The sequence below is a fragment of the Hibiscus syriacus genome, unplaced genomic scaffold (genome assembly GCF_006381635.1).
Source record: "Hibiscus syriacus cultivar Baekdansim isolate YM2019G1 unplaced genomic scaffold, ASM638163v2 tig00110597_pilon, whole genome shotgun sequence".
Lineage (NCBI taxonomy): Eukaryota > Viridiplantae > Streptophyta > Magnoliopsida > Malvales > Malvaceae > Hibiscus > Hibiscus syriacus.
Window position 1 is genome coordinate 5,623,581 of NW_024062795.1, and position 10,631 is coordinate 5,634,211.

General features: G+C 34.0%; 2 protein-coding genes across 3 annotated transcripts; both read right to left on the reverse strand.

Annotated features, from left to right (window-relative positions):
• Positions 1–652: 652 nt before the first annotated feature.
• On the reverse strand, positions 653–5,534 carry LOC120134172 (protein BREAST CANCER SUSCEPTIBILITY 1 homolog). Of its 2 annotated transcripts, XM_039150640.1 has the most exons (14): positions 5,335–5,534; positions 5,194–5,247; positions 5,008–5,078; positions 4,209–4,723; positions 3,909–4,019; positions 3,475–3,791; positions 2,838–3,438; positions 2,655–2,755; positions 2,369–2,555; positions 2,162–2,259; positions 1,932–2,058; positions 1,665–1,830; positions 1,389–1,507; positions 653–1,081 (listed from the first exon to the last, which is right to left on the reverse strand). In XM_039150640.1, the coding sequence occupies exons 1-14, from the start codon at positions 5,388–5,390 to the stop codon at positions 734–736; spliced, it is 2,871 nt and encodes a 956-aa protein (XP_039006571.1). In that variant the 5' UTR covers positions 5,391–5,534; the 3' UTR covers positions 653–733. The 2 variants fall into 2 exon arrangements, with proteins under 2 accessions (XP_039006571.1, XP_039006570.1); XM_039150639.1 differs by having other exon boundaries at positions 2,838–3,791.
• A 1,391-nt stretch (positions 5,535–6,925) lies between these two features.
• LOC120134178 (BAG family molecular chaperone regulator 3-like) lies at positions 6,926–8,087 on the reverse strand. The gene is made up of 3 exons (XM_039150646.1): positions 7,808–8,087; positions 7,432–7,688; positions 6,926–7,343 (listed from the first exon to the last, which is right to left on the reverse strand). The coding sequence occupies exons 1-3, from the start codon at positions 8,040–8,042 to the stop codon at positions 7,044–7,046; spliced, it is 792 nt and encodes a 263-aa protein (XP_039006577.1). The 5' UTR covers positions 8,043–8,087; the 3' UTR covers positions 6,926–7,043.
• Between the last annotated feature and the right edge of the window lie 2,544 nt (positions 8,088–10,631).

The following is a 10,631-nucleotide window of genomic DNA, read 5'->3' on the forward strand; positions in this document are numbered from 1 at the left end:
GTAAAATTATTACTTTTGCTTTATTTTAGTATTTAAATTTTAGCATGGCATGGCTTTGTTAAGCTGAACACCTCCCGTTTCTACTCAATCGAGGCTAGTAATTAAAAAGTAAAGTACACATTTAGTTATCTAATTATTTTCGTAGTTTTATTTTAATCATCTAACTATTTTTCTTTTCAAAATCATAGCTAAAGTTATATTTTAATCACTTACGTTTAAAAATTAACAATAACACTAATGTATCATCATAAAATAATACCATATCTTTATTAAAGAAATAAAAAATTAACACATTGGCCATTTTTATTTATTTTTTTAACAATTAATGATCAAAACAGAACAAAAACATAATTTTAAATATAATTTAGAAAAAAAATAATCAAATGCCCAAAACAAATCCACAAAAACAATTAGGTGAATAAATTTGTAGTTTACTTAGTTAAAATAATAACAAAAGATTACCAACAATTGATTAGTCTATTGATTATTCTAGTAGGATGAATCATGACATTTAAAAATAGAATAAACTAAGTTGAAATAGTCACTCTATATTAGATATACGTAATAACCGATTCAAATTAATCAATTATTAGATAAGAAATAGATGGTATAATACCAAAATATATATATAACAATACATTCTACAGCTATATAATTGATATATATAGGGTACAACTAAAGAACTGTTGAGACATTCGAGTACTAAATAGACATTCTATAATTCGTGTCATTATTAACCAAGACTTTGCATTTTGCATGCAGATATGGAGTTCAAAACCCAAGAATTGCTTACTGCTTTGGCTCCTATTGAATTTGCCAGAGCTTCCGCATCTGATTGCCGGCGGCTTACAATCATATGCTTCTTCTTTGGATCACACTTATCAGGCAACTCAACACTGTAAGTTATGAAGGTTGAAGATATAGGGCAACCCGATAATATGGATCCCGGATCCCCTGAAATGGGTTTTCTATGCAGAATGGTACCTCCAGCAGCTATTACAACATCTTGTAGATATCCCTTGTAAGAAGGTTCGAAATCCCCCATTATATAGAACTTGCACTCATTAAAAATCTTCGGTTGCTGCAAAGAGTAATGTTGTCAACAAAGAAATACAGTCGAAACAAAATCAAATAAACAGGTAAGTTCAGTGTTAATATATTGCATACACATGCAAGCATCATTCTCAGCATTTTTCCAAGAATAACTGCCCTACATCTTATCTTTTAGAAATAGAGTCAGTGTTACATAAATTTTTGGTTTTCGGTAGATGACAATGACAAGTTCCCGGTAAACAAAAGGTCGGAAGAAACAGGGCCAATGATGAATTAAAATAAAAATTTATAACAGATCATGAGTATTTGAAAAGCAAAGACCAAGAGGAGCCAACCTTGTTCTGGAGTCTCAGCCTTCCAAGTCGTGGACCATTCCTGATTCCATGAACATCGATACTAATTTCATATGGTAACTCATCAACAGGTTTCATGGCTTTGATGCAAGCTTTGGCCCCTGCACAAATAGAAGTTTAAAATACAAGTTGTGATTATTATAGGCATATGCAATTCTGCAAACTATAGCTCATAATTACAGAATATGCAGTAGACACAAAGGCTTATTAAAGCCTTAAAACTATAATGCAATTTTTGGCGTTAAAAGGTACACTCACAATTAATATTCAGGATCCACTTCCCCTCCAAGATACCCATTAAAAATTTAAGGGTTCTTTTGCATGCTCCATTCTCATCCGTGGATGCAATGACATGGGTGACATTTGAATCCCATTTTTTCAACACTGTAACACCAGCTAACCTTTCAAATTCAGATACGATTTCCTGTTGTTCAACAAATTTAGAGTAAATGTTAAAGTATTTTCTTTCTGTGAATGGAAAAAAAGAAAGCATAAGCACAACAGGCAGTGAGTCAGAGCCCTTGCCTTTTCTTCAACTGTTAGAACCGAGCAACATAGAACCAGTTTGTTGTGTGATTCACAAGGACTCCATTTCTTCTGCACACAGCCATCTTTGTTTGTAGGAACTTCATTATGGTGAATTGGCAAATGTCTGGAAATGAAGCAAGAACTTAATGAATTTTTCATGAGCAAGAAATGGTGAAGTATGTCAAGACTCAGGGAACTAGAATGAGCTGAATCAAAGTTTTGCATACCCTCTTAAAACACTTCTTTTGCTGCTTCCTTGAGATTCCGACTTCTCATTAGGCAACTTAGAAGAGGGATGAAGAGGGCATAACATTACAAAGTTATCCTATTGAGATCCAAAATAAATACACACGTTAACAGGAAACATTGTCTTAACTTCTCAAAATAAAAATTCATATTAAAAAAGAAAAATGCTTGATCTGTATCATACTTACAGTATCCCACTGGCACTGTGAGACTAATTTTGCACAGGGAACATGGAAACTCTTGCGACAACTCTTTTCATAACAGCCCAACGATGCACCCTTGAGTCCGCAACAGGAGCATTTTATTTTTCGACTTCTGGAGAGTTCAGCTTCAAGGTTGATTGCCTTATCATTTTCAAAATAAACATTAGGGGCCCTGCAAAATAATTTCACATTATAATATACTAACAATGCAGAAGCTACAAGTTCAAAGAGTCTAAATCAAGTGAGTTTAATTGATTAGAAATTCTTTTACCATTCAGTGCAATTCTTGTGTGAATGTATAACCTTAGAGCCACCATTGTAACCTTGAGGAACAGGCCTTCCTTCATAGTAATGAACCATCTCTCCTGTAGCCTGCAATTTTGTTTAACAAGTAAGCTTCAGCAATCTGAGAGAAAATATGGGTTGTTTTAATCATATCATAGAAAATTCTAACCTCAGAGTCTTCCGTGGAAAGACAGAAAGCACATTGTGTTTTCATTGCAATGGTCTCACATTTAGGCAAGGCTTCTTCATTTGCTAAAGGCAATTTCTTTACTGTTGAACCATCTGTGATTCCAACAGTGGTACTCCCATGAGCCTTTCCACTTAGTCTCTCAGAAAAGACATTAATATTTCCTTGCTGCTGCTGTTGGTCTTCAGCCAACCAAACTTTTGTGTCACCACAAAAAGAAACTTTCATCTTTTTCTTACAATTTGGGTTTTTTTCACTTTTCAAATTCGTAGCTGACTTTACTTCCCTAGCGGATTTAATTGATCCTTTTCTGACCCGTTTGGCACCACTGTCATGAGCTAAGGGACTGGGAAGTGAGGACTTCTGTTGAATCATATTTTCATCTGTCGGACTCTGGATGCTTGAAACTTCTTTAGGGATATCAACCTTATTTGGTTTTTGTTTCTTTGACTTTGAAGAAGATTTCTTTTGGCATTGGGCAGTGATATTCCTGCAACTTTCATCACCACATTTTCTCTTACCCACTACAGCAGGCAATTCTGTATCACCCTGTTTAGGAGTTTCAGCATTTTCATGGTGATCCAAACCAGCCACATTACACGTTTTCCTAGTTTTAGCAAAATATGAACTTCTACTACAGTCAAGTGCTTGTTTTTTGTTAAAATCTTCAGATCCTTTTCCCAGATTACCATGATCTCCAGAAATATGACTGCTAGTCCTGTCAACCATCTTCTCTTGGGCAGTCTTTCTCTGCTTAGCACCCAACTCCTTGGATTTACAGCTCCCAATCTTATGACTAAGACGCTTGGTTCTGGAAGATGTTATATTAGGCAGCATCTCATCTGAAGTGTTATGTCTTGTTACCATGCACGTGCCATTATTAAAGGGCCCAACTGTATTTGCACCCTGTAATGCTGGTTCTTCAGTGTCCTTGACCTGCATTTGTTTGAAATAATAGTAAACCAGAATGATCACACCTTATGGGGGGAAATCCTAGAAAAGAAGAAACACAAAAGAGCTTTAGGCGGGGGTCTTAAATGAGATTACTTTTACCTGCATTTTAACTGGACTTGGAAGTTCTGGAGAACAAGGTCTTTGGGTCCATTCAAAGATTTCGCTATCAAAAAGACTCACATGGTCAGGGTTTCCATGCACCTCCTCTTCCTACATGATTTTATGAAGACGTAAGTAAAAAGTTTCAGGCCAATACAAGCTCATGTATGTTGCAGAGTTCAGTTGTCATTAAAAGGAAGATTCATGTATTATCATGTCTACAAATTGTTATGGATACCTGAGTAGCAAATTTTACTAAATGCACTTAGCTGACAATGTCATATGCAAGTGATCACTTACATTAGAAAACCCATCATCATAAGAATCCTTCATATCACTGAAAGAAGGAAGTTCAGGTGGCGTTGAGTACACATATTGATCCCCATCAGTGAGCTGACTTGGCTTCTCTACATCCTCTTCCCTCAACCAGAAAAAAGGTGAAAGTGTTTGCTCCTCGTTTTCTCCTAAATTGTAGATCTCCTTTGGACTATTCAAACTCGTTTTACGTTCATCCTCAGTGATTTCAACCAACCCATTTCCATTTTTCGCAGACCGCATGGGTGTTTCCAACTGGGGATGTTGTGGCACCTGAACCCTTTTGTTTGTCGGAAAAGAAGGCTTCACAGGAATGGAATCAGAACTTTCTGTTGATTTAGCCACGCTTGATCCTCTTCTTTGGTTTGCTTCCTGATTGTCTGCTCTTTCAGTACAATCGAGAGGTGGATTCTGGGTGACAAAAATACTGAAACCTGAAGCTACTTCCATGCTTTTATAGATGTTAACCAAGTTATCCATGTGAGGAGCTGGACGAATCTCTACAGCATAAATATTAAATATGTAAGTTATTTCCATTTGCTTCCCATTTCAACAAATTCAATCGAACGTTGAATATAAGCCAATGAGAAAAATGCAATATCAATTGAAAACAATGTTGTTTAATATAGTATCAAAGAACACCAAAATAAACAACAAAACAAAAAAAATATATCGCTGGCCTCAATTTCCATTCAATCAAACAGATAGAGGGATTTAAAGAAACTCACTGCCAATGAACAAAACAACAATTTCAAAAAGACTTAAAAACAAGAACGAAGCACACCTCGACGCCGGTAGGGCACTTTACAAATTGGACAATCGGAACCATATTTCATTGATTTCACTATACAGCCACTGAAAAGCACCAGAAACTTATCGACGTAAGGATTTCAATGAATTCGATGAAGCTTAGACGCATAAATAACTAAAAGAAAATGAGAAAGGAGTTAAAGGTATATATATAACATACTTGCAGAAGACATGATTGCATGTGAGGGAAACCGCAGAGTTCAACAGACTCAAGCTGCATCAGAATTCTTTTTATTAAGAGAATTAATAAAAATAAAGAAAAACAATTAAAAAAGCACGAAGTGAAGAGAACGAGTAATACCAAATGGGGCATTTCAGCTCTCCGCCCATTTTCTCGAGGTGACTTGGATCCCCCATTTTTGGGTCTTTAGATGAATGGATTTTCCTTTCTTCTGGAGAATAAGCGATGGAAATAACTGAAAAGATGAATGGAACTGGGAAGATGTGAATAGTGGCGAAAGATTATATTGAAAGAAAGCGCTAAACCAAAATCTCAAATTCCCAACCCGCCATGTACCGTTGGCGCTCTATTTCTGGTTCATTTTCATTTTTTAACATTTTGAACCTACCACCAACTTTGGGCCGGATAATTGCTATTATTTAGAACTTGACCTACCAGCCCCGAAGAACATTCATGGCAATAGTGTTTTTTCCAAGGGTAAACTAAATCATTAGTCACTAAACTTTAGATTAAATATCGATTTTAGCATTGAAATTTAAAATATTTTAGTTTTAGCATTAAACTTTAAAATATTTCAATTTTAACATTAAACTTTAGTTTATGTTTCAATTAGGCCATTGGGTTGTTAAATCATTAACGTCATAATGATGTGGTAGTTTATTTTTCCTATTTTTCTATAAAAAAATCTTTTACTCATTCGATCATAGTTGTTGGTCAAACTTCACTTGTCATTGATCGTCCTTAATGTCATATTTGGTATCAAAATAATTATATTTCACTCGTTTTTCTTCTCTTTATATTGGATTTCCATAAAATCCATTTAAAAATAACAAAAATATATCAAAAGATTCTTTGTTCAAATGCTATGATCTCTTTTGATGGTCGTCCAATGAGACTAGTTTTTATATATATTGTTTGTATTATCAAAATAATGTTTCTTACCATTCTAATTTTAAAAATACTTCCTAAATCCCTCAAATCCAAAAAAATCTCTCAAACCCCACACCCAAAAAATATTTTTTTGTGTTTAATTTCTAAAGTTTTAAAGATGTTTTAGAAAAAAAATTCTCTATGTATGAAATATTGAGAAGAGTGTATTGGTACTTAGGATGTCCACAAAAGATGTTGGAGAATGATTATTTCTAACAACAATTATAAATAAACAAACAAATAAACTAATTTTGACAAAGAATATGAGTATGTATAATAAAAAAATTGTACTTTCACACCAACATCAAACTATCACCTCATCCAATTGTTAATTATTTAACGGGTCTATGCCCTAATTAAAATGTAAACTAAAGTTCAATATAAATTGGAAAGTAAAAGTCTAAAATCAGTACACAACCTAAAATTAAATGACTAATGATATAATTTATTTATATTTTTAATCACGCACTCCATCTTTACCCTATTCGCATTTTTAAAAATTAATGCCTCCACCTTAAATTTAAGAATTTAATCATTTCAATTTTTTATATAATTATTTGTATGTCATTTTTTTGATAAATTAATCCAGATAATGTATTATAGAGACGAGCGAGATTTTCTTAACCCAATTTATTTGTTACGCAAATATCATGATTCAAATTTTTAACATTACTTAAAAAAATATAGTGTGTTGTACTATTAGTCCAACTTTAATCATTTGACTTTTAAAATCTAATAATTAAACTATAATTGCTTTAAAGACAAAATAGATTTTGTGGTATTTAAAAAAAATTAGCTCACTTGGTGAACACTACACTTGTGTAAAACAGCTAACAACACACAGGGTCTGAACTTTGAATGAAAACGAAGATGGAGGAGTAAAGAAAAGGATGGGTAGATCATTCAAAAATTTCCCATGGCGCCATAGCCGGATGAGAAGGATCAATTTTCTCCCACAGGGTTCTCACAATAACATCACCACCAACCTTAGCTCTTCCATTCGATATCTTCAATGTCTCCAGGGTTTCGACACATCTATGAACTCTCTTTCCCTGCAAGTGTTTCTGCGCAACAGCGTCTCCCTCGGCAGCAACATCGTCTAGCTTGACCGCTTGTCTCATTAGCATATCGATCAGCGTCGTGATTTGAACTTCCGGTACTTTGGCTCCGTTGGAGATCGATTTCTCGATCGCGGAAACCTTAAAGAAATTATCAGAAGCAGTAAGATTTTATCATTTTACGTGGTGGTTGATGATATTGTTATGAAATGATGATTTGCTTGCTTACTTGATCTGTCAGCTTGTCGAGTTCCATGGAAACGTGGTTGATAGCCCGTTGAGCGGTTTGGATCTTGGCGTTTCTCCGTATCTGGATGAATCTTCGCTCGATGCTTGCCGGATCCTCCATTAATACGAGCTTCGATCGGTCTTTGACACCGCACATGCCCAAATACTCACCGTTTTGTCTATTTTTCCCTTTGAATATCACTCTCTGTTCACTCGGTTGTAACCCGGTTTCTGCTGTTAGACGCTTCTTCACCTCTCCTGTTTACTACGTAAAGGAAAACTCAGTACCAACTTTCTCACTAGCCAAACATCAAAGAGAAAGTCAAAAGAAAATGAAAAACCGTTAGTAGATTAAGTAGATCCGGTTTTTTTTTTACCAAACGTGGCTTGAGAGTTCACGGAGATCTCGTAACGCATCGCCCCGTAAACAACACGCAGCCGAACATCAGGGGACGAAACGCCGCTGTTCTGGTTCCTTTTCTGCACCAGCATCCCTCCGGGTCTCATTTCCCAATCGGTTTCTTCTTCCGTTGAAACATAAGATGACAATGTCGTATCGGTTGAGCTTTCACCCATTTTATCATACCCATTGGACATTCTCTTCTTCATCATCTTCCTGTTGCTCGCACTAAAAGAAAAACTAAACTTTTCCAGGAATATTGTCACTGATTTTCTTAGGGAGAGAAAAAACTTTTCAAGGCATTGAAGTTAACGAATTGACCTAGTTTCGGCTTCCTCTGCCGACAGTAAATTTAACAGCGATCATCGACAAGATTTGGGTGGGGTTTTTTATACGCGGGGTGTAGTATTTTATGGTTTTGCTTCAAAAACAATAGGAAAAATGACAGGAAAGTGTTTCGACCAATGGGAAGTCTGCCACGTGTGATCTGTCCATATGCAACTTGTAGTAACAGCTAAGCAATAGTTGCCGACAGTTATATATATATATATATATATATATGTATGTCAAATAAAGATATAGAAACCACAGTCCAAATTAGAAATGTACGTTGGACGAGATGAGACTCTAATTTAATAAAATATTTTTAATATAGTTTTTAAAATTCTTAAATTGTCGGATAATAAGAAGTGTGGAAGAAGAAAAAAACTTAGGTGAAAGGTAGATCTGAAGAAAAAACTTGTGTTGTCAATCAGAAGATGACCTTGAATTTGTAATTCTAATTCGAATATAATTTATCAATTTTGACAGTTTGTGTTTTGGAGCTAGATAAAAAAGTTGAAGTATTTGGTGCTGTAGATTCTTAGTTTGACCAAGAACAATAAAGATACATATCTATTTGTCTGTATTTGCAGAATAGTTGGAAGGCAATTATATACATATATATATATAAAAGATTGATAATGAAATGATAAAGGATTGATGATTTAACTCTGTAAATAGTGATTTTGGTTAAATAATAAGAAAATAATGTGATATATTTAAATGTGCAGTGTGTAGTGACTGTTTTGTAGTTAAGAATTGGTTGATTACATTAACTTACCGATTTTGTGTATTTACTGTATCAGGTGTACATATATGTGTGTTTGTATGCGACATGCATGTCTAGTTTAATTTGGTTGAGGGTATGAATTTCATGGTGTGTGTATTTTTTTATGTAATTAGTGTGTATATATATGTGGTCAACCTTTCGAAATTATTACTGCCTGGGTAATATTTGAGTAAAAAAGTTTGTTTATTACTTTTGTGTTTATCATAGAATATTGATGTATTTGTTTGATGGTCTAGTTTAGGATAATGAATTTAGAATGTTGATAATGGGCCTAATAGCCTTGATGCAGGTGTTAGCGATGCTAGTAGTGGGCCTAGCATTGATGCAGGAAATATCATCACAACTAACAAATATATGCTGTCTAAATATCAAACTTCACCAACAGATACATTATTCATCAAGTAAAAATGCTATCTTATAAAATCACGAATCATTCCTTCTATTTATTGATTTTTTAACATACGATACTATTTTTTTCTTTTTGGTCCTTCAACCTCTGAATTTCATCTATTTTGACAAATTCTTTCAATTTAATATTTTTTTTATTTTGACCATTTTCTATTAACGACCAACATCATATTAGATTGAGCTCTCAACTCTACAACTACAGTCTACATATCTATTGTCTTATTTCCTCTCAAGCCACTGAAAAAAAAAATCACAATAATTTTAGAAAGAAATTCAAATCAAGCGCAATAACTTAAGTCGAGACTAAATGAATTATAAATCAATTTTAAGAAAATAAATAAACAAAATTAGCTACAACCAGGTCCGTACAATCTAAAAAAAAGTGGTTGGGTAATAATATGAGGCTATTTAACATAACTGACCCCAATTTTCTTTAATATTTCCTTTTTGACACCGTTTGACCAATATTTTCTGAAGTAGTACCCTTTCAGCTGAGTTTGCAAAGGCGCGTCCCCGGGGACGCGCTTTACCCGTGTTTTCGCTGAGTTGGATGCCACGTGTGGAAGGCGCATCACCGGGGACGCGCCTTTCGCCAGCTCGACTGCCACGTATTTTGTTTAATAATAATATTTTATTTTATTATTATTATAAATTAATAATATATTATGTAAAGTGTTTCGATTATAATGTAAGAATTATCAAATGTATTTTGTTAATGTGTGTTAAAGGTAGAGTGAATTATCTACATTAATATGATATAACAATATATGAAAACCAGTTTTGATTTTATTGTAGTTATAGGAAAAATGTATGAAATTATAATATTACACATATGGTTATATTATTATTTTTGATTTTGATTATCGATCTATTAATTTTATCAGTTAATTATTTAAATGTTATCAATCTAGTCATCTCATATCAATATTTAACGAAAATATTGATGCATAAGTTAATAAATTAGTATAATTACATATTTAATCTTCAAGACTTACATATTTTATAAAATTAGTCTTATTGAAAATTTAATTTAATATTCACATGAAGGAGCGTTCCCAGGGGCGCGCCTTCCATTATTTTGTCAGAGAATATGTTATCATTGCCATATTATGTCACTCATGTCCCTCGGGAACACTAGATATATCAGTACCTATTATTTCACTATTCACATGAAGGCGCGTTCCCGGGGGCGCGCCTTCCATTATTTTGTCAGAGAATATGTTATCATTGCCCTATTATGTCACTCATGTCCCTCGGGGACACTAGATATATCAGTACCTAT

What these genes read in the sequence shown, in the direction of transcription:
- LOC120134172 (XM_039150639.1), bottom strand. Translation starts at nt 5,390, where the DNA reads ATGGGGGATCCAAGTCACCTCGAGAAAATGGGCGGAGAGCTGAAATGC. An exon ending in AGTGCCCTACCGGCGTCGAG is followed by an intron (nt 4,724 to 5,007) that starts GTGTGCTTCGTT and finishes TTTATGCTGTAG; the next exon opens with AGATTCGTCCAGCTCCTCAC. An exon ending in CAAGTCCAGTTAAAATGCAG is followed by an intron (nt 3,792 to 3,908) that starts GTAAAAGTAATC and finishes AAACAAATGCAG; the next exon opens with GTCAAGGACACTGAAGAACC.
- LOC120134178 (XM_039150646.1), bottom strand. Translation starts at nt 8,042, where the DNA reads ATGATGAAGAAGAGAATGTCCAATGGGTATGATAAAATGGGTGAAAGC. An exon ending in GAACTCTCAAGCCACGTTTG is followed by an intron (nt 7,689 to 7,807) that starts GTAAAAAAAAAA and finishes CGTAGTAAACAG; the next exon opens with GAGAGGTGAAGAAGCGTCTA. An exon ending in TCGACAAGCTGACAGATCAA is followed by an intron (nt 7,344 to 7,431) that starts GTAAGCAAGCAA and finishes AATTTCTTTAAG; the next exon opens with GTTTCCGCGATCGAGAAATC.